The sequence below is a fragment of the Stomoxys calcitrans genome, chromosome 1 (assembly GCF_963082655.1).
Source record: "Stomoxys calcitrans chromosome 1, idStoCalc2.1, whole genome shotgun sequence".
Lineage (NCBI taxonomy): Eukaryota > Metazoa > Arthropoda > Insecta > Diptera > Muscidae > Stomoxys > Stomoxys calcitrans.
In genome coordinates, this window is record NC_081552.1 from 50,623,715 (window position 1) to 50,646,727 (window position 23,013).

A 23,013-nucleotide genomic window follows, 5' to 3' on the forward strand; every position below is an offset into this window, starting at 1 on the left:
AGTTTCTTCGGGAAACTCTTGTCTGAATGGGAGGGATACCACAAAACTGGTCATCGGGGGACAAAAACGTGACATCTGTTTGTCCAACGCAACTTTACAGAAATAAGAAACAACTGTAGAATACGATTTCGAGTGCTGAATAGGAACGGGGCCCATAACTATCCAACCAAATACTGTTTCCTGAGCCATCAGCGAACCACAAATCGGATTCTGAATACCGGAAAGCATTATTAATGGAATCATGTTTGTCCCTATGAGCATATCTATCATAGAGCTTCGGTGGAAATATGGATCCGGCAAGAGGTATGTCAGGAAACCCAGAGAAGGCAGCAACATAAATAGTGGTCGAAGGAAGGCTGCCTGATAAATGCGGTACCACCAAAGCAGATGTCGAAATGTCTATGCTACTATCTGCGCAAGACCCTAGTGTAAACGTACATTCCTTGTTGACAGAAGCAGACATGGAGTTATTCAAGCAGGAAATTGTAGCCGAAGTTCGCGTGAATGGGAGTTTTGTGGCATTAGCCAGTTTCTCCGAAATGAGTGTACCCTCTGACCCTGAATCTACCAAAGCCAAACCAAACTTAACAAGGGCGGTACCTAACAAAATACCCTTAGAATTCGTAGCGAAACAAGTCTGAATCAGTCCATCTTTGGATGAATCGGTGGACTGTAAAAGTGTAGAACTGAAAGGTGCAGAATTCGGATTCAGACCAGACGAAGGAGTCGCAGATGGGGCGACGAAACGTCCGCATCTTCCTTGTGGAGGAGGGTGTTGTGCTTCTTGCCGCATTTGTAGCAAGAAAACTTGCTAGAACAGTTTTTCACAGTGTTAACCCTAGAAAAACAATTAATGCAGAGGCCATTCTTCTTTATCTCCGTAAATCTTTGTCCTTGAGACATCCCCAAGAACTTCGGACACTTGCTGATAATATGGCTTTGTTTTGGACATAAATGACAAACAGGTTCGGTCATCTTAATCTGAAAGGCACGGATGCTGGCGGAGGAAATCTTTGGATTGGGCTTTATACTAGCCCCTGGACTAGGTTTGGAATTAAAGCCAGGTGCATAACCAGTTTTTCTAACCTCTGAGACGGATTCCATCGTCCTGTGTCTGTTTGTCAGAAAACTGTCAAGTCTTGACCATTTAGGAATGCTACACTTATCACACAATGTCTGCTTCCATAATATCAGGGTCAAATCCGGAAGACAATTGGAGCAGACGAATATAAAAATGGGGTCCTAGCTCTCAACGTCAATCTCATATAACCTCAGCAATGAAATACATGAATTGATATCCCTTTGAAGAATTTTAGGACCAGAAGCCGACTCGTTAGGAATAGTAGAAAGACCGAAAAGTTTCTTCAACTGTATATTAATGAGAACCCTCTTGTTCTCATACCGAGAGCAAAGGTTGGCCCATCCTACCTGTAAATTATCATTAGCGAGGGGTAGCTAACTAACGATATCATTCGCCTCACCCTTGGTCTTCTGGGGCAAGTGGAAGAATACGTACTGCCTCAAATATGTCCCTAAACGTGGGCCAAGAATACTCCCCATCGAAGAAAGGCACTTCACACGGTGGAAGTTTGAAGCCAACCCCAATTGAATCGGTCCTAGGAGCCGAAACAGGCGTAGAGAGCTCTTTGACTAATTCGCGGAGCTTAGTGCTACACCTACAGTAGGCCACGTACGCACTTGTGTACTTATGCTTCACTGTAGCAAGCTCGATATGCTCCTCCTCCATGTCCCCGTCAGAAAGTTATGACTCAATGTCGGAAAGGCATTTCTCGTAGGACTGCTTAAGTCTGTCCCAGATCGACGCCAACTCCTTCAAATACGACCAAATTGTCGGCATGACGGCTAAACTTCTCCAGAGATATAGCGAACAAAAGAAAATAAAGAAGGGTCAGAAATGATTATAATAATCAGTAGAAGGTGAATATTGGAAGTAAATAAGGATGGTTATCCCAAGATGAAGCCAAGAGAATTGAGTCCAATACCCGATAGCGCCACGAACCTAGAACTCCTAAAAATCTGTATCAGTAATGACAAGTCCAAGGCCCCCGTTGGAGAATTTCGAAAAGGGGGAATTCAACGGATCTTCTTCCTTAAGGAAATGGTCGAAAAAATGAAAAAATGCTATTTTATTTCCCAAGTAAGTAAAATTAAGTCAACCAAAGAGATTTGATATCTTTTTGCATCAAATATAATTGAAAAGCTTCGTACAAGCTGAAAAGCTTCGAGTTGAGCCTCAGGGAACTTTTCATAAGTTTCCAAAAAAAATGTCCTGTACAAGTAGTTTATTGAGAATTGTCCAATAGAAATAGAATACCGCAAGAAATGTTCTACAGAAATAAAAAATTATGTAAAACAAGTAAAAAGATAGAAATAAAATGTAGGGAAAAATGTGCTCTATAGAAATAAAAATATTTCTGTAGAATAGAGTGTTGTCAAAATCTACAAAACAAAAATGGTTGAGAAAATTTCCACTTCAGAAATAAAAGTGTTGGCGAACCTTTAGAAAATTATACAAAAAAACAAGTATCCGAGTCTCTAAATTACCGATTGACAATTAATAAAAGTTCAAAATAAAGATATGTATATATAAAATCTAATAAAAGTTTGTAAGAATCGTAGAAAACTATTTAATGGGAAAAGAATTTACAGTATACATAATGAAAATCTTGCCAAGAAACCATTCAATAAATTGATAATCTTGCAAATTCTCTACCAACTTCTCCTGCTCACCAGTCGCTAAAGTATTTTTTCAGAGAATTCACAGTTTCATGGAACATATAAATACAAATTTCGTATCAATCAATAACAAGTAAAAGCGTGCTAAGTTCGGCCGGGCCGAGTCTTATATACCCTCCACCATGGATCACATTTGTCGAGTTCTTTTCCCGGCATCTCTTCTTAGGCAAAAAAAAAGGATATAAGAAAAGATTTGCTCTGCTATTAGAGCGATATCAAGATATGGTCCGGTTTGGACCACAATAAAATTATATGTTGGAGACCTGTGTAAAATGTCAGCCAATTCGAATAAGAATTGCGCCCTTTGTGGGCGCACAGACTTGTACTTTATTTGACATAGTTGTTGAAAGTAACAATAAAAAACGTCTTGCGAAATTTCAGCCAAATCGGATAGAAATTGAGCCCTCTAGAGGCTCAAGAAGTCAAGACCCCAGATCGGTTTATATGGCAGCTATATCAGGTTATGAACCGATTTGAACCATACTTGGCACAGTTGTTGGATATAATAACAAAACACGTCGTGCAAAATTTCATTCCAATCGGATAAGAATTGCGCACCCTAGAGGCTCAAGAAGTCAAGACCCAAGATCGGTTTATATGACAGCTATATCAGGTTATAGACCGATTTGAACCATTCTGGGCATAGTTGTTGGATATCATTACAAAACACGTCGTGCAAAATTTCATTCCAATCGGATAAGAATTGCGCACTCTAGAGGCTCAAGAAGTCAAGACCCAAGATCGGTTTATATGGCAGCTATATCAGGTTATGAACCGATTTGAACCATACTTGGCACAGTTATTGGATATAATACTTAGCACAGTTTTCGGATATCATAACGAAACACGTCGTGCAAAATTTCATTCCAATCAGATAAGAATTGCGCACTCTAGAGGCTCAAGAATTCAAGACACAAGATCGGTTTATATGACAGCTATATCAGGTTATGGACCGATTTGAACCATACTTGTCACAGTTGTTGGATATAATAACGAAACACGTCGTGCAAAATTTCATTCCAATCGGATAAGAATTTCGCACTCTAGAGGCTCAAGAAGTCAAGACCCAAGATCGGTTTATATGGCAGCTATATCAAAACATGGACCGATATGGCCCAGTTACAATACCAACCGACCTACACTAATAAGAAGTATTTGTGCAAAATTTCAAGCGGCTGGCTTTACTCCTTCGGAAGTTAGCGTGCTTTCGACAGACAGACGGACGGACGGACGAACAGACGGACGGACATGGCTAGATCGACATAAAATGTCACGACGATCAAGAATATATATACTTTATGGGGTCTAAGACGAATATTTCGAGTAGTTACAATCAGAATGACGAAAATAGTATACCCCCATCTTATGGTGGAGGGTATAATAACGTGATTCGACATAAACAATTCCTTTCCGAAATTGCAACTAAGGGATGCAACAATTTCAAACTTACTTCGATTTTTCGAATTTTACTTTTTTGGCAGTCATGCATTTTTTTTGAGTTTTCAATACAGGGTTGCTGCGGAATTTTTGAAATTCGAAGGTCTCGAAAAGTTACAGCAATTTCGAACATACTTGGCTTTTTCGAATTTTACTACAAAAAATTGTTATTTTGAGCTTGGGGATTGCATCAAACAGTACGTCTGTGTCTTTAACTCAAAAAATTTTGGGGCGCCAAAAAATGCCAAAATATATCGACCGAAAAATGCAAAAAAAAAATTTAATTGAAAATGTTTCAGAATCATGCTTGCCAAATGCTTCCTTTTCGAATTTGCAATTCAGGCTTGTTACAAACAAGTAAAAGCGTGCTAGGTTCGGCCGGGCCGAATCTTGAGAACCCACCAACATGGGTTCCGCTAAAAGATTATACAAAATAAATTTAGTTGAAGGGCATAATTTTATTTTACATACCAAACTTCTGTCAAACCAAAAATTAAAGCTTCTAGGAACCGAACAAGAATGATCGAGATACTGCCTTACATGGGAGCTATATCAGGTTATTGACTGATTTGGACCGTATTTGGCACAGTTGTTGGAAGTCGTAACAGAACACCGCATGCAAAATTACGCCAAATCGGACTAAAACTGCGGCTTGCAAGGGCTCAAGAAGTCATGTCGAGAGATCGGTTTATATGGGAGCATATCAGATTATAGACCATTTCGGACTGTACTTGGCACAGTTGTTGGAAGTCATAACAGAACACCGCATGCAAAATTTCAGCCAAATCGGATGAAATTTTGCTTCCAGGGGCTCAAGAAGTCAAATCGGGCGATCGGTTTATATGGGAGCTATATATGGTTCTTGACCGATTTCAACCGTACTTGGTACAGTTATTGGAAGTCATAACAGAACACTACGTGCAACTTTTCAGCCAAATCGGACAAAAATTGTGGCTTGTAAGGGTTCAAGAAGTCATATCGGGATATTGGTTTATATGGAGGCTATATCAGGTTATTGACTGTTTTGAACCGTACTTGGCACATTTGTTGGAAGTCATAACAGAGCATTGTATGCAAAATTGCAGCCAAATCGAACTAAAATTGCGGCTTGTAAGGGCTCAAGAAGTGAAATTTGGAGATCGGTTTATATGGGAGCTATATCTAAATCGGAAACGATATGGCCCATTTGCAAATCCCCTGCATCAATATTAAGTATCTGTGCAAAATTTCAAGCTGCTATCTTTACGCGTTCGATCACTATAGTGATTTCGACAGAATTTTTGAGAAAATGCTTGCCAAATTATTTCTTTTCGAATTTGCGAGTCAGGGTTGCCGCCAAATTTTCAAAGATTTGAAAAAGTAACAGGAATTTCGAACTTACTTGGATTTTTCGAAATTTCCTGCAATAAATTGCAGTTTTGATCTTGTTTTTGAAGAAAAACTCTGAAGATATCTCAAATACTACTTTAAGCGATGAACTGCACTTCTGCGTCCATGACTCAACAAATTTTGGGGGCTACGAAAATTTAAAAATTTCAAATGCTAACCTGTTTCTCGGATTTTGAAATTCAAAGATAAAAAAAAGTTACAGCAATTCGAACTCGCAAGATTTTTTTGAAATTGTTTGTATTTTGTGAATTTTTTCCCGATTTTCGTTTTCGGGTTTCTAGCTGCTGTTTAGAGTTTTACACGTTTTTTAGCTTATTTTGTATGGGTGGTAGCCAGCAACAAAGCGAGTGATGGAAAATATATATGCATAGCGTAATTGTTTAATAGCAGTCAACATTTAATGTCACAACGCGTGGGAATCTAACGCGAATGGAATGAAGTGTTTGGAGGTATATTAAAAGTCTTGCAAATATTCATTAAACGTGTAAGCATATTAATTACAAACTTAAGCCAAAGTAAAAAAGAAAAACTTTTTTCCCCATTTTGCGTTATGATCTTGAATTACCATTAATTTGACGGAATTTTTTGAAATTTGTGATTTGCGTGTCTTAGAATATACCGCAAAAATATTTTTGAAACATTATCTTAATATAGGCTCAGCTTAGCTGACTAAAAATGGCATTAAAATCCAAAAAATATTTGCGTTCTTGTTTTGATGTTGCACACTAACCTAGTTACGTTTATTTGTATTGTCTGTGGAAGAAGCCAGATTATTCCATTCCATGTCCAGTCAGGCAATGTTTATAGGGTATCCCCTAACAACAATGGTAAATGCAATAAGCCAGCAAATAAGTTCGTTGTCAACACCACCACAATACATTTCCATTGGGTTTTATCAATAAAAGGTATTTACCATGGAATTGATAAAAGAATTTCTCAGTTACACTTAAGCATACCAAGAGATAATACCGAGAAAAATCCGCAAAAGTTTGAAGTTAAAAAAAAAATCAAAAAACCTTTTTATCTTAGGTTTAAAATTCAAATAATGGCTAAAAAAGGTGGAGTTCAGCAGTTACAAACGGATATCTCAAATGATGAAGATTTTGAAAAGTTTTTGGAAAAACCTGGATTACTAGGTAACAAGAAAATTAAAAAACAACTTGGCATAAAAATGTCACCCTAAGCGTTGGGGGGTTCCCCACCCCCAAAAACAACACCCAACAGTACACTTTTACCGCTTTGGGTAATATGGGTATCAAATAAAATGTATTTAAAAGTAGAGTACAAATCCCCAACCCCAAAACTCCCCAGCAGGACATATTTACCGATTGGGACAATATGGGACTGAAATGAAAGGAGTTTGGGAGTTAAATACGAATATGGTATTAAAAATTGGGCCCAGGTACCCAGGAGCCCGCTCCAAATTTGCGCCCAAGATAAAATGTGAGCCGGTCGGGACAATATGGGACTCAAATGAACGGTATTTGAGAGTAGAATATGAATACGATATTTAAAATAAGGTACAAGTACCTAGCAAGCCGTCCCAAGCTCAAAACCGCTCAAAAATACCTCCAAAAATCAAGATGTACCGATCAGGAGAATATGGGACTCAAAATAAAGGTTTTCAGTAGTAGAATACAAATATGGTGCCAAAAGTTGGATCCAAATATATAGGGCGTCGGGACAATATGAGACTCCAATGAAAGGTATTCGAAGGTAGAGTTTGAATATGATTATCGAATATTAAAAATTGGGGGTAATTACCCAGGGGTTCGCCCCAAAATCAAAACCGTCCCAAGTAGGCATATAAGACGTAATAATCATGATAATATGTCACTCAAATAAAAGGTATTCGGGAGTAGATTACGAATATGGTATTAAAAATGAGGTTCAAGTGCTAGGAGGTTGCCTACCTACTTAAAGCGCCTCTCAAAATATGAATATTTGTCAACATGGCTATATGGGGTTCAATAAAAGGTATTTGATAAACAAATTGTACTTGGGAGATACATATGGTAGTAAGTAAGAAACTTATCCAAGAAAGAAACTTATCCAAACATTTCCAAATGTAGTCCGATCTTAGTCATATTTGGTTCAGGTGCCGAGAAGCTCTATACAATAAACAGATCGAAATTTCAGCGAAATCGGGTAATAAGTGTGCCGTTCATGTGATTAAGCCCTAAATCGGATGATCGATCTATATAACAGTTATATATAAATATTATAACAGTCGCATTTATTACCCGACTTGTCCAGACCGGGCTTTATTTAGACATGGAGACCAATATTCAGCTTTAGAGCCTAAAGACCTTAAAAGGCGCATTTATGCTCCGACTCCCGATATCCAACCCAAATATGATCCAGATGTGAACCAGCTCGGGGGTCCACCTCACCCCCAAACAGGATTTTGTACTGACCATTGCAATGTGGGGTTTAAATAAGAGGTATTTGAGAGTAGAAAATTACTACCGGAAAATTGGAATACATTTTCAACTTAAATTACGCAGATATTTACTTGGCGCAGCGACGCGTGCCGGGCTCAGCAAATAATTAAATGAAATTCAATTATTTGTTTTAATGGTCCTATAGCCGGAACGATAGAACAACTTGCAGATGACAATAAAATTTCATTAAATTTTCTATAGAATTGAATTTTGTCAAGTTTATACAAAACAAGTAAAAGCGTGCTAAGTTCGGCCGGGCCGAATCTTATATACCCTCCACCATAAATCGCATTTGTCGAGTTGTTTTCCCGGCATCTCTTCTTAGGCTAAAAAGAATATATGAAAAGAGTTGCTCTGCTATTAAAACGATATCAAGATAAATTATATGTTGGAGACCTGTGTAAAATTTCAGCCAATTCGTATAAGAATTGCGCCCATTGGGGCTCACGAAGTAAAATAGAGAGAACGATTTATATGGGACCTGTATCGTGCTATAGACCGATTCAGAACATAATAAACACGTTTGTTGATGGTCATGAGAGGATCCATCGTACAAAATTTCAGGCATATCGGATAATAATTGCGACCTCTAGGGGTCAAGAAGTCAAGATCCCAGATCGGTTTATATGGCAGCTATATCAGGTTATGAACCGATTTGAACCTTATTTGACACAGTTGTTGAAAGTAAAAATAAAATACGTCATGCAAAATTTCAACCAAATCGGATAGGAATTGCGCCCTCTAGAAGCTCAAGAAGTCAAATCCCCAGATCTGTTAATATGACAGCTATATCAGGTTATGAACCGATTTCAACCATACATGGCACAGTTGTTGAATATCATGACGAAATATTTCGTGCAAAAACTCATTCAAATCGGATAAGAATTGTGCCCTCTAGAGGCTCAAGAAGTTAAGACCCAAGATCGGTATATATGGCAGCTATATCAGGTTATGATCCGATTTGAACCATACTTGGCACAATTGTTGGATATCATAACAAAACACGTCGTGCAAAATTTCATTCCAATCGGATAAGAATTGCGCTCTCTAGAGGCTCAAGAAGTCAAGACCCAAGATCGGTTTATATGGCAGCTATACCAGGTTATGGACCGATTTAAACCATACTTGGCACAGTTGTTGGACATCATAACAAAACACGCCGTGCAAAATTTCATTCTGATCTAATAAGAATTGCGCACACTAGAGGCTCAAGAAGTCTAGACCCAACATTGGTTTATATGGCAGCTATAGCAGGTTATCGACCGATTTGAACCATACTTTGCACAGTTGTTGGATATCGTAAGAAAACACGTCGTGCAAAATTTCGTTCCAATCGGATAAGAATTGCGCACTCTAGAGGCTCAAGAAGTCAAGACCCAAGATCGGTTTATATGGCAGCTATATCAAAACATGGACCGATATGGCCCATTTACAATACCAACCGACCTACACTAATAAGATGTATTCGTGCAAAATTTCAAGCGGCTAGCTTTACTCCTTCGGAAGTTAGCGTGCTTTCGACAGACAGACGGACGGACGGACGGACAGACGGACGGACATGGCTAGATCGACATAAAATGTCGCGACGATCAAGAATATATATACTTTATGGGGTCTCAGACAAATATTTCGAGTAGTTACAAACAGAATGACGAAATTAGTATACCCCCCATCTTATGGTGGAGGGTATAAAAACATCATTTTAAGAAGGCCACTGTATTGTTGATCTTAGCGTGTCCATCTAAGATGCTGAACGCCTGGGTTGGAATCCTAGCGAGAACAATAGTGCGGGCGACATTGGGATATATGAGCTGCTCCTTAATGAAAGGTTCATGGGAAAATTTGCAATTTTCTATATATTAAAAAAAAATTGATAATTTTTATACCCTCCACCATAAGATGGGGGGTATACTAATTTCGTCATTCTGTTTGTAACTACTCGAAATATTCGTCTGAGATCCCATAAAGTATAGATATTCTTGATCGTCGTGACATTTTATGTCGATCTAGCCATGTCCGTCCGTCTGTCCGTCCGTCTGTCCGTCCGTCCGTCTGTCTGTCGAAAGCACGCTAACTTCCGAAGGAGTAAAGCTAGCCGCTTGAAATTTTGCACAAATACTTCTTATTAGTGTAGGTCGGTTGGTATTGTAAATGGGCCATATCGGTCCATGTTTTGATATAGCTGCCATATAAACCGATCTTGGGTCTTGACTTCTTGAGCCAGTAGAGTGCGCAATTCTTATCCGATCAGAATGAAATTTTGCATGACGTGTTTTGCTATGATGTCCAACAACTGTGCCAAGTATGGTTCAAATCGGTCCATAACCTGATATAGCTGCCATTTAAACCGATCTTGGGTCTTGACTTCTTGAGCCTCTAGAGTGCGCAATTCTTATCCGATCAAAAAGAAATTATGCACGACGTGTTTTGTTATGATATCCAACAACTGTGCCAAGTATGGTTCAAATCGGTCCATAACCTGATATAGCTGCCATATAAACCGATCTTGGGTCTTGACTTCTTGAGCCTCTAGAGTGCGCAATTCTTATCCGATTGAAATGAAATTTTGCACGACGTGTTTTCTTATTATATCCAACAATTGTGCCAAGTATGGTTCAAATCGGTCCATAACCTGATATAGCTGCCATATCAACCGATCTTGGGTCTTGACTTCTTGACCCTCTAGAGGGCGCAATTCTTATCCGATTAGAATTAAGTTTCGCACGACGTGTTTTGTTATGATACCCAACAACTGTGCCAAGTATGGTTTAAATCGGTTCATAACCTGATATAGCTGCCATATAAACCGATCTTGGGTCTTGACTTCTTGAGCCTCTAGAGGGCACAATTCTTATCCGATTTAAATTAATTTTTGCACGAAGTATTTCGTTATGATATCCAACAACTGTGCCAAGTATGGTTGAAATCGGTCCATAACCTGATATAGCTGTCATATAATCAGATCTGGGGATTTGACTTCTTGAGCTTCTAGAAGGCGCAATTCCTATCCGATTTGGCTGAAATTTTGCATGACGTATTTTATTTTTACTTTCAACAACTGTGTCAAATAAGGTTCAAATCGGTTCATTACCTGATATAGCTGCCATATAAACCGATCTGGGATCTTGACTTCTTGACCCCTAGAGGTCGCACTTATCCGATATGACTGAAATTTTATACGACGGATCCTCTCATGACCATCAACAAACGTTGTTTATTATGGTCTGAATCGGTCTATAGCCCGATACAGATCCCATATAAATCGTTCTCTCTATTTTACTTCGTGAGCCCCAATGGGCGCAATTCTTATACGAATTGGCTGAAATTTTACACAAGTCTCCAACATATAATTTAATTGTGGTCCGAACCGGACCATATCTTGATATCGTTTTAATAGCAGAGCAACTCTTTTCTTATATCCTTTTTTGCCTAAGAAGAGATGCCGGGAAAAGAACTCGACAAATGCGATCCATGGTGGAGGGTATATAAGATTCGGCCCGGCCGAACTTAGCACGCTTTTACTTGTTTTTTTGTAAAAATATAATTGTGATGAAAATGTTTACTGAGATACAATTTGGACCACTTTATTTAAAGGGTAACGAAGGAGCAGAAGGCTTAGTAAAGTTTTCGTGTTCATAAAAAAAATCCATTAACAATTTCTTTGCATTGAAACCCTTTTTATTTTAATTATATTTTCACCACAGTTCTGGATATATGTGCCGAATGGTGTGGACCCTGTGTAGGCATGGTTGGAAGTTTGAAGAAAGTCAAACTAGAAGTGGGAGATAATCTTCAATTGGCAATCGTAAGTCACTCAGTGCAAATAACACGAAAAATTTAAAAATTCATTCATACAGTTTTCGTTTCAGTGCAAAGTGGACCATATAACAGCTTTAGCGAGATTCCGTCGAAAAAGTGAACCCACCTGGATGTTTGTTACTGTAAGTAGAATTGTAAAATAAATCTATGAAAAGTTCGAAGATTGTCCGTTTGGATTATGACGATTTCTCTTCCTCAGGGTGGCAAAGCTGTCAACCTTATGTTTGGCACAAATGTTCCCAAACTAATGGCTCTCATCGTAAGCGAACTAAATCTGTTGGGCGAGAAAAATCGCACCTTTTATGAAATCTCTGAACTTCAGCCCGAAGAAATTGCTCGTCAAAAAGTTATCGAAGAGGCAGATGAGGCATGTGCTCGCATCGAAGCTGTTGTAGTGGAAAAGAAACGTTTAAATTATTTGAAGTTTGTTACTGATACAATTATGGAAAATCTTATGGATATTGGTATAACGGTATTTGGACCTCAAGTCAATCGCGATATGTTCAAAAAGATCATGGAACCAGCCGATGCTTTAAAAATTCAATGTAAAGATCGTAAAGTAACCCAAATCACCAGGGAAGAGTTTAAAGTTGTACATTTTCAATGTGAAAATCCCATACCCGATGAGGTTCTCAAACAAATGGAGGGTAAAGAATTGTTGCTGTGCTACTGGAAAATACCGGGAGAAAATGTCGATGTACCGCAAATCTTAAATGACTATGCCAGAGAATTGACGAAAACTAAAACATTGCCACCGGATGATCATCATGAGGAGGAAAGAATTAAGCCCGCAATAGTTCCTCCCTTGGAAGTGGTTGTCGAATACGAGGTAACAGGTAAGTAGAATTTTTGGGAGTGTTGTAACTAACAAAATTTAAAGGAAAGAGCATTTCTAGAAAAAGAGAGCATGAATTTGTTTCTTAAAGAAGAATCTTTGCTGAATAAGAGAGAATGGAGAGAAAGGGAAAGTAAGATGTAAGAGAGATTAAAAAAGTTTCCCCATATTACATGTGCACCCATAAGACCTCAAACAAGAGGTATAAGTGAATGGACTACAAATCTCAATATAAAAAGGGATACACCCCCAAGATTCACCCGGAGATAAGCTGACCAATCTGAACAATATAAGACTTAAATAAAAGATCACAAAAAAATATCACGACAATTTTGAACATAAAAATGTTTTCAATTCAAAAATTAAATGACTCAATCATTGAATCCGGATTTAATGCCCACCACCATAGGATAGGGGATATATTCATTTAGTCATTCCGTTTGCAACACATCAAAATATCCATTTCCGCCCCTACAAAGTATATATATTCGGATCGACTTAACATTCTAAGGCGATTTAACGATGTCCGTCCGTCATTCTACAACCTTCAAAAATTGAGATATTGAGCTGAAATTTGGCACAAATACGTCTTTTTGCTGCATGCAGTTTAAGTTCTTGAACTCCATATTTGGATATAGCTGTCATATAGACCGATCTGCCAATAAAGGCTCTGAAGCCCATAAAAGCTTTATTTATCTCCAGATTTCTTTGAAATTTGATATAGTGACATGTTGTAAGCCTCCCGCCATCCGATCCAGATCAGACTATATAGATCTGCCATATAGACCAATCTTCCAATAAAAAGCGGTTTTATTGCCTGATTTCGTTGAAACTGTTACTGGTATAAGAGTTCTCGGGACCTGAATCAAATATGATCCAAATCAGCCACTATTTAGATAGAACAATGGATATGGTAGTGGAGTTATAATAAAATAGGATGATGAATATATCCATGGTGGTGGGATCCAAAGTTCGGCACGGTCAAACTAAACACGTTTTTATTTGTTTTAATTGGATCAATTAATAAATTAATTGGAAATTTCAAAAATTTTCAATAATTTTTTTAATTGAACATGCAATTTGTTTAATTGAAATTTTTTCAATCACCTTTTTTAAAAAACTTTGATTGATATTATCATTTTCGTGATTGAAGCAGTTTCAATTAAACAAGTAAGAGAGTGCTAAGTTCGGCCGGGCCGAATCTTATATACCCTCCACCATTGATCTCATTTGTCAAGTTCTATGCGTGGTATCTCTTGTTAGGCAAACAAAGAATATTGAATATGAACTGTTATGCTATTGGAGCTATATCAAGTTATAGTCCGATTCGGACCATAAATTAGTGCTGAGCATTGTATTGGGTTGCCCAAAAAGTAATTGCGGATTTTTCATGTAGTCGGCGTTGACAAATTTATTCACAGCTTGTGACTCTGTAATTGCATTCTTTCTTCTATCGGTTATCAGCTGTTACTTTTAGCTTGCTTTAGAAAAAAAGGGTAAAAAATATTTGATTAAAGTTCATTCTAAGTTTTATTAAAAATGCATTTACTTTCTTTTAAAAAATCCGCAATTACTTTTTGGGCAACCCAATACAAGTAGTTGTGTAATATTTCAGTTCATTCGGATAAGAATTGCGCCTTGTAGGGGCTCAAGAAGCAAAATCGGGAGATAGATTTATATGGGAGCTGTATCAAGCTATTGATCGATTCAGACTATATTAGACACGTATGTTGAAGGTCATGAGCGAACCCGTTGTACAAAATTTCTGCCACATCGGATGAGAATTGCGCCCTCTAGAGGTTCAAGAACTCTAAATCCCAGATCGGTTTATATGGCAGCTATATCAGGTTCTATACCGACCATACTTAGCACAGTTATTGGGGGTCATAACAAAACACCTCGTGCAAAATTGCAGCCAAATCGGATGAGAATTGCGCGCTCTATTGGCTAAAGAAGTCAAGACCCAAGATCGGTTTATATGGCAGCTATATCAAAACATGGACCGATTAAAACCACACTTAGCGTTGTTGTTGCAAGTGATACCAAAACACTATGTGTTAAATCGGATGAGAATTGCGCCATCTAGAGGCTCAATAAGTCAAGACACAAGATCGGTTAATATGGCAGCTATATCAAAACATGGACCGATGTAAACCATACTTAGCGTAGTTGTTGAAAGTGGTACCAAAACACTACGTGCAAAATTTCAATAAAATCGGATAAGAATTGCGCCTTCTAGAGGCTCAAGAAGTCAAGACCCAAGATCGGTTTATATGGCAGCTATATCAGGTTATAAACCGATTTGAACCATACTTGTTGTTGGATATCATAACAAAACACTATGTGCAAATTTTCATTCCAATCGGATAAGAATTGCGCACTGTAGAAGCTCAAGAAATCAAGACCCAAGATCGGTTTATCTGGCAGCTATATCAAAACATGAACCGATTTGGCCCATTTACAATACCAACCGACCTACACTAATAAAAAGTATTTGTGCAAAGTTTCAAGCGGCTAGCTTTACTCCTTCGAAAGTTAGCGAGCTTTCGACAGACAGACGGACGGACAGACGAACGGACAGACAGACGGACGGACATGTCAAGATCGACTTAAAATGACATGACGAATCAAGAATATATATATATATATATTATACCCCCATCCTATAGTGGATTGAAACAAATTTTTTTTCTGTGATAATTGGGTGAAAGGGGTAACGCCCATCCCAAAACCCCTGAGCGAAAATGTGCCCCAATCAGAACGTTATAGATAAGTATATACGAGTAAGATTCAAATAAGGAAAAGAAGTACATAAAGGTTCAGACCTCAGCCTCAATTTTCCTTCAAGGTAACCAAAAGTTAAAAAATATTTGGCTATTTTTATACCCTCCACCATAGGATTTCGTCATTCCGTTTGAAACACATCAACATATTAATTTGAGACACAACAAAGCATATATATTCTAGATCGTCTTTATATTCTAAGTCTGCATAGACCTGCCCGTCCGTCCGCCTGTCGAAAGCACGCTAACTTTCGAAGGAATAAAGCTAGGCGCTTGAAATTTTGCACAAATACTTCCTTTTAATATAGGTGTAGATCAATTGGGATTGTAAATGAGCTATATCGGTCCATGTTCTGATATAGCTGCCAATAAACTGAACCTGGATCTTGATTTCTTGAGCTTCTAGAGGGCGGAATTCTTATCCGATTTGGCTGAATTTTGCATGAAGTTTTTTGTTCTAACTACCAACAATAGTGCCAAGTATAATCTAAATCGATTTAAAATCTGATATAGCTCCCATATCTTGATTTCTTGTGTCCCTAGAGGCCGCAAGTATAATTTGGCTGAAATTTTGCACAATGGCTTCCACTTTGGTCCCAAACGGACAAACCAAGTATGGCTCCAATTGGTTCATAACTTGTTATGGCTCCAATAGCATAGTGATTCTTATCCTTTATCCTTCGTTTGCAAGTGATATCGGGCAAAGAACTTGACAAATGCCATCCATGGTAAGGGCATATAAAATTTGCCCAGACCGAACTTAGCAGGCTTTTACTTGTTTCTAATTCTTGTTATTCTTATTTTAAACATTTTGTAAAGATGACGAAGCCGAGGAGGGCGAAGTTGCAGAAGCCGCCAACAACAACGAAGAAGCATCAACTGAGGCAGAAGATGAGGCAGCTACATCCAACAAAGGAGAACCCGATGCCGAAGGTCAAGAAGCAGAAACCACTGGTACAGAAGGGCAGGAAAACAATGAAGAACTTAATCTAGAAGCCGTAGATGAACCTGAATTAGAAATACCCGATTCGGAGTTGAATCTAGAATTGGATGATCTGGAAAAAGGTATCGAACCACAGGCAGAAAAAGTTGAAGAGCCCGAAGAAAAACCTGCTGCTAGAAAGCGTATATGTACCAAAACTGTTACTCTGCCAGCTATATGGGTGCCTATTGACCATCGTACACATGCCGCATTAATTTATGTCTATTTTCGTAATCAAACTAAGGAATTTTTACCACCCGATCCACCCCCGGAACCACCATATGTCATCATGACATTTGATACCTATAAGAAACGCGATCTTATAGCTTATGCCGATAATAATAAGGAAAATGTACCAGTTTACGGTTTCTTTACCAATGATGATCCTAATACCGCTGAATACATAACAAACTCTATGCCGAAATATAAAGTCCTAACAGCGTAAGTACACTCAAAAAAAGTGAACCCATGGTTGAATTAAAAATAAAATTAAAGTACTTTCGAATAAAGTTTAACTTCATGTAGCGCTTTTTTTGGTTTTTAGTTAATGTATGCCTAAAAAATAATTACTTCATATGAACTTGATGGTTCAACGTTAACTAAATATAAATAAACTATTCTTTAATCGGTACATATGATGAACCATTGTATATTACATTTTTAACTGAACTCAAATTAATTGATGGAATAAAATTTTGAAGATTTTCCTGCGTGTTAATACATCTGTACAAATTTATAGCAAAATCTGTGCTTCTATTCCGTTTAGTTTTAACTAATCCACCCGAAATAATTATTTTAATTGTAGATACTCTATACATTTTCATAATAAAATTTTATTTTTTATTCATTTATTTATTTAACACTAGTCTTGTTTTTTGTTTGTTAATATTTTTCATTTATACACTTTACGAATATGTATTTCATATAAATTAACAATTCAAATAAAAACATGCACACTTTGAGTTCTCTGTGGCTTTGGAGAAATTCCCAATTGTATAAAATCAGCAAAGAGGAAAGCATCATATTAATTTTCACAGAAGCTCCGTTACGCCATATCCACAATTTTTTATTGATTCAGAGAAAAGCTGTTGAAGAGAAATTTAAGTGTTAAGTACAGAAACATGGTTTTATTTTTAGTCTAATACTTACCAAAAAAGGTCAGGCTGTAGTTATTAGTATAAAACTTTTGTGAAAACATCTGCGTTAATATATCCATAGATGCACAAAATGAAGTTTGCATTTCAATCTAAAAAGTTCCTGAACAAAGTTAAATATAAAAGAAAACAAGTAAACAGGCCTTGGATACCCACCACATCGGGTATATATGTAAACCACCTTTCGTTATAATCCGGTGAAAAATGCATAATTTATGCTCCCATAGCAGCTATATCGTAAAATAGTCCGATTTGGACCAAATTAGGCACGGACATTAAGTTTTCTAATAAATACAAGTCACTGTTTAATTTTGTTGAACAAAATATTGGTCTTTTTGACAGCTATATCAAAATATAGACCGATCTGAATCATATAGGACACGGATGTCTAAAAGCCTAACACATATCACTGTGTCAAATTTCGGCGAAATCGGATTATAAATGTGTCTTTTATGGGGCCAAACCCTTAAATAGAGAGATCGGTCTATATGGCAGCTATATCCAAATCTTGACCGATCGGGGCCAAATTGAAGAAGGATGTTGAGTCCCAAACATAACATACTGTCCCAAATTTCAGCAAAATCGGATAATAAATGTGTCGTCTATGCGCCTAAGACCTTAAATCAGCGGAACGGTCTATATGCGGGCTATATCAATATATAGTCCAATATAACCCATCGTCGGACTTAACGTGCCTATGGACAAAAAAAGAATCTGTGCAAATTTTAAGCTCAATATCTCTATTTTTGAAGACTGAAGCGTGATTCCAATAAACAGACGGACGAACATAACTACATCGTCTTTGATTTTTACGACGATCAAGAATACATTATAGGATATTTTGATGTGTTGCAAATGGAATGACAAAATGAATATACCCCCTTCCATCGGTGGTGGGTATAGAAAGACCAGTAAATTAACAGAACGTTTGTTTGTTTTTAAATTCTAGTACTTACCAAAATGTCAGGATGAGTCGATCTCTAATACTGTATATTATATTCTTAGCAATAGTGATGATAACCAATTTCTGTAAAATCGCTGCAGTTGACTCTTATTAAACTTCATCCTATATTTTTATTTAGAGTAGAAAAAGAAAAACATTATATCCATAAAAACAAGAGATTTCTCACCAAATTTACCTTTTATAAAAATATTTTCACCAAGCATCTTTGTCTGCTCCAGCAATATAATTTTTCATGTTCGTGCATGCATTTCCACTAACATAACGGTGATTATTTCATCATTTTTACATTTTTTATGCATTGGTAGAAACTGATTTTTTATTAAATATTAATTATTAGTTTCATATCACATGTTTTTACTTTTTCGTTTTTGCTTATTAGCGTCCACGACTTTGTTCGCGGAATACGTACATCACAATGAGCGTAGCTTGTATGCGACACCGTATTCGGGTTGTTGGTTGCATGTGCTGTTAGTGTTTTAGTGCATACACAAGGCCGTGAAAATGCATTTTGTTCTGTATGGCGCATGATGTTCAATGGCAGACGCATATTTGTTTAGGTAGGTAGTTGCCACTAACAGCATTGTATGGAAGATTGTCCCATAGACAGAAAAAAAAATTTTAAAGGCTGATTTTGCTTTTTAAATTAGAATTTGTAACAGCCATAAACCATTAGGGTTTCTAAGAGCATTTTATTTTGGGTTTCTAACATGGATCTATTATCCTATTTATAGTGAAGTCACAAACATGCTTGTATTATGATATTCTAAGTTTTCAATCGAGTGATGATTGCACGACTGACAAACAACTTGTTTAAAATGCACCTTTATAATTGCATTGAGGCTAGGGTTGTATTAGTGAGAAGTTAATCGATTTAATTATCACTGTTAAAAAATCTGTCAATCTAAGATTAAAACTTATATTTGAATTAAATTTATACAATACTACTGAAACTTGGGAGATTCGTAAACTATTTTGAACGAATATTTATTAAATTTGAAGAATATAGGTTTATAATATATGTTGAACTCAAAATAGCAACATGTTTCTATTGGGTAAATAAAAACGTTGTTCGCTGTAGGAATATTTTACTTGTTGAAAAGAAACTTGGTTAAGTAAAATGACTTCCCCCCAAGTTTATGAACTATTTGCCAATAATTACAGATGAGTAAAACTTACTAAAATCGTGCAATTTTTATTTGATTTAATCAACATTTAACTAAATTACATTAAAATTGGCAAACTAATTTCAACCTAATTTTTTACCTTATTTTATGCGCACCATTTTTCTGAGTGTATGAGAAATGGAGGAATTCATTTGCAAAATCTTTTAAAATTAAACAAATGGATCTAAAATCAGAAAATAGCTTCGGTCTGTATAAAATATATTAATGTGGTCCACATAGTTAAAATTTTACCGAAGTCTAGTGCAAGTTTCCCTAGGGTACATGCAGAACGGCAAGGACTGAAATGAAAGGTACATGGAAGTGAGTTACAAGTCTTTTCATCTGAATATGTGAGGGGCTTCACCCCTCAGGGGACACCTTGACCAATCCTGACAAAATTTTACTTTAATTAATGATATTTAGGTGCAAGGGGAGTGGACCATCCCATACCGCCGTGCGAACATATAGCCCGATCGGAACAAAATGGGACTCAAATAAAAGGTGATGAGAAATAGAGTATGTTTCTAACATTACTATTTGAGAAACGATTGCCTAGGTGGATCTTCACCTACCAAAAAAAATAATCGAAAGGACACGTAAATCAATCAGGACGATACCAACAGCAAATATTCACGGGCAATACCAATATCATACTGAAATGAAAGGTATTTGGAAGTAGAATACGAATTTTAACCAAATTTGGCAAGCGAGACTAGAAGGGGTTTCCAACCTTAAAAACCGGGCATGTACCATTTATGTGTCTATTAACAGGCTCTTTCAATTAAAAGGTGTTCCTTTATTTAACCGGATTAAACTGTAATTATATACATATACGGTGGTAAGTTGTAGATAGGCAGTTTTGTCTTGGGAATTATAGTATCCAAAGGTCAACAACGCAGGCTGGGTTTTTGAAGCTATGATTAATACATGGCCCAATAATGTCCGTAAGGCGATATGATTAATTTTTAATTTTTTTACCGTTTCCTTTGTTTTTATACCCTCCACCATAAGATGGGGGTATACTAATTTCGTCATTCTGATTGTAACTACTCGAAATATTCGTCTGAGACCCCATAAAGTATATATATTCTTGATCGTCGTGAAATTTTATGTCGATCTAGCCATGTCCGTCCGTCTGTCCGTCCGTCCGTCCGTCCGTCCGTCTGTCTGTCGAAAGCACGCTAACTTCCGAAGGAGTAAAGCTAGCTGCTTGAAATTTTGCACAAATACTTCTTATTAGTGTAGGTCGGTTGGTATTGTAAATGGGCCATATCGGTCCATGTTTTGATATAGCTGCCATATAAACCGATCTAGGGTCTTGACTTCTTGAGCCTGTAGAGTGCGCAATTCTTATCCGATTGGAACGAAATTTTGCATGACGTGTTTTGCTATGATATCCAACAACTGTGCCAAGTATGGCTCAAATCGGTCCACAACCTGATATAGCTGCCATATAAACCGATCTTGGGTCTTGATTTCTTGAGCCTCTAGAGTACGCAATTCTTATCCGATTGAAGAGAAATTTTGCACGACGTGTTTTCTTATTATATCCAACAAGAGTGCTAAGTATGGTTCAAATCGGTCCATAACCTGATATAGCTACCATATAAACCGATCTTGGGTCTTGACTTCGTGAGCCTCTAGAGGGCGCAATTCTTAACCGATTGGAATGGAATTTCGCACGACGTGTTTTTTTATGATACCCAACAACTGTGCCAAGTATGGTTCAAATCGGTCCATAACCTGATATAGCTACCATATAAACCGATCTTGGGTCTTGACTTCTTGACCCTCTAGAGGGCACAATTCTTATCCGATTTGAGTGAATTTTTGCACGAAGTATTTCGTTATGATATCCAACAACTGTGCCAAGTATGGTTCAAATCGGTTCATAACCTGATATAGCTGTCATATGAACAGATCTGGGGATTTGATTTCTTGAGCTTCTAGAGGGCGCAATTCCTATCCGATTTGGCTGAAATTTTGCATGACGTATTTTATTTTTACTTTCAACAACTGTGTCAAATAAGGTTCAAATCGGTTCATAACCTGATATAGCTGCCATATAAACCGATCTGGGATCTTGACTTCTTAACCCCTAGAGGTCGCAATTATTATCCGATATGCCTGAAATTTTGTACGATGGATTCTCTCATGACCATCAACAAACGTGTTTATTATGGTCTGAATCGGTCTATAGCCCGATACAGATCCCATTTAAATCGTTCTCTCTATTTTACTTCGTGAGCCCCAATGGGCGCAATTCTTATACGAATTGGCTGAAATTTTACACAGGTCTCCAACATATAATTTAATTGTGGTCCGAACCGGACCATATCTCGATATCGTTTTAATAGCAGAGCAACTCTTTTCTTATATCCTTTTTTGCCTAAAAAGAGATGCCGGGAAAAGAACTCGACAAATGCGATCCATGGTGGAGGGTATATAAGATTCGGCCCGGCCGAACTTAGCACGCTTTTACTTGTTTTTTTTTTTTTTTTTGAAGCAATGACAAGCTCGTTATGAAAGTTAACAAAGGCTCCGAAGAGACCATGCTTACCATGCTCTCCTACTGTCCCAGCTATGTAAGTGCCAACAGTGTGATTGGCCAAGAGGATGCAAGTAAATTCTTTCCACCATCCTATAAAACTGTTGAACAAGAAGAAGCCGAGGCTGCTGCCCTGGCCGCTGAGATTGCCAAAAAGATGCGCAAGGCTCGTAAATCTAAGAAGGCTGCTGCAGCCGAGGAAGCAGAAGAAAAAGAAACCGAAGTTGATGGTACACCCTCATCTAGTGGAGAAGAAGAGAGTGGTGAGAGCACCTCTGCTGAAGGCGCAGAAGGCGAACAGGAAGCTGGCGAGTAGGAAGTTTCAAAACATGAGAACATGTTTTGTCAACAATTTAAAACATCCATGGAAACTTCAAATTGGTACTTGACCAAGGCCTTGCATGTTCCCTTTTATATATCAATTATAATAATTTTTATATTTCTAAATTGCAGCGTGGCGATTGAAACTGTACGAGTTGTTCTTATTTTGTGACTCTATTGTTCTGTAATAAAAATTAAAACATTTATAAATAACAATTAAAAACTTAAAAAAAAAATATATAACACCAAACTATTCATTGAAACAAAGGGATGACAGGTAAGGAATGGACAAGAAAGAATTGGCAGGTTGTTCGCAGGTTGAAAGAGATAAAGATACTCTTTCATATAATTAGGTATACTTCTAACGTTAAGGTTTTAAGCAACCACGTGCTTGTTAAAGTTCCTATTGTATGTTTT

At 37.4% G+C, this 23,013-nt stretch overlaps 1 protein-coding gene across 1 annotated transcript; it reads left to right on the plus strand.

Annotated features, from left to right (window-relative positions):
• The first annotated feature begins 6,624 nt into the window (after positions 1–6,624).
• LOC106091814 (thioredoxin domain-containing protein 3 homolog) lies at positions 6,625–22,796 on the plus strand. The gene is made up of 7 exons (XM_013258485.2): positions 6,625–6,719; positions 11,732–11,832; positions 11,897–11,968; positions 12,046–12,682; positions 16,284–16,887; positions 22,234–22,656; positions 22,729–22,796. The coding sequence occupies exons 1-6, from the start codon at positions 6,629–6,631 to the stop codon at positions 22,589–22,591; spliced, it is 1,863 nt and encodes a 620-aa protein (XP_013113939.2). The 5' UTR covers positions 6,625–6,628; the 3' UTR covers positions 22,592–22,656; positions 22,729–22,796.
• The last annotated feature ends 217 nt before the right edge of the window (positions 22,797–23,013 follow it).

Coding starts and splice junctions, on each gene's coding strand:
- LOC106091814 (XM_013258485.2), top strand. CDS start 6,629: ATGGCTAAAAAAGGTGGAGTTCAGCAGTTACAAACGGATATCTCAAAT. Junction 6,720..11,731: donor GGAAAAACCTGGATTACTAG/GTAACAAGAAAA, acceptor TTTTCACCACAG/TTCTGGATATATGTGCCGAA. Junction 12,683..16,283: donor TGTCGAATACGAGGTAACAG/GTAAGTAGAATT, acceptor CATTTTGTAAAG/ATGACGAAGCCGAGGAGGGC.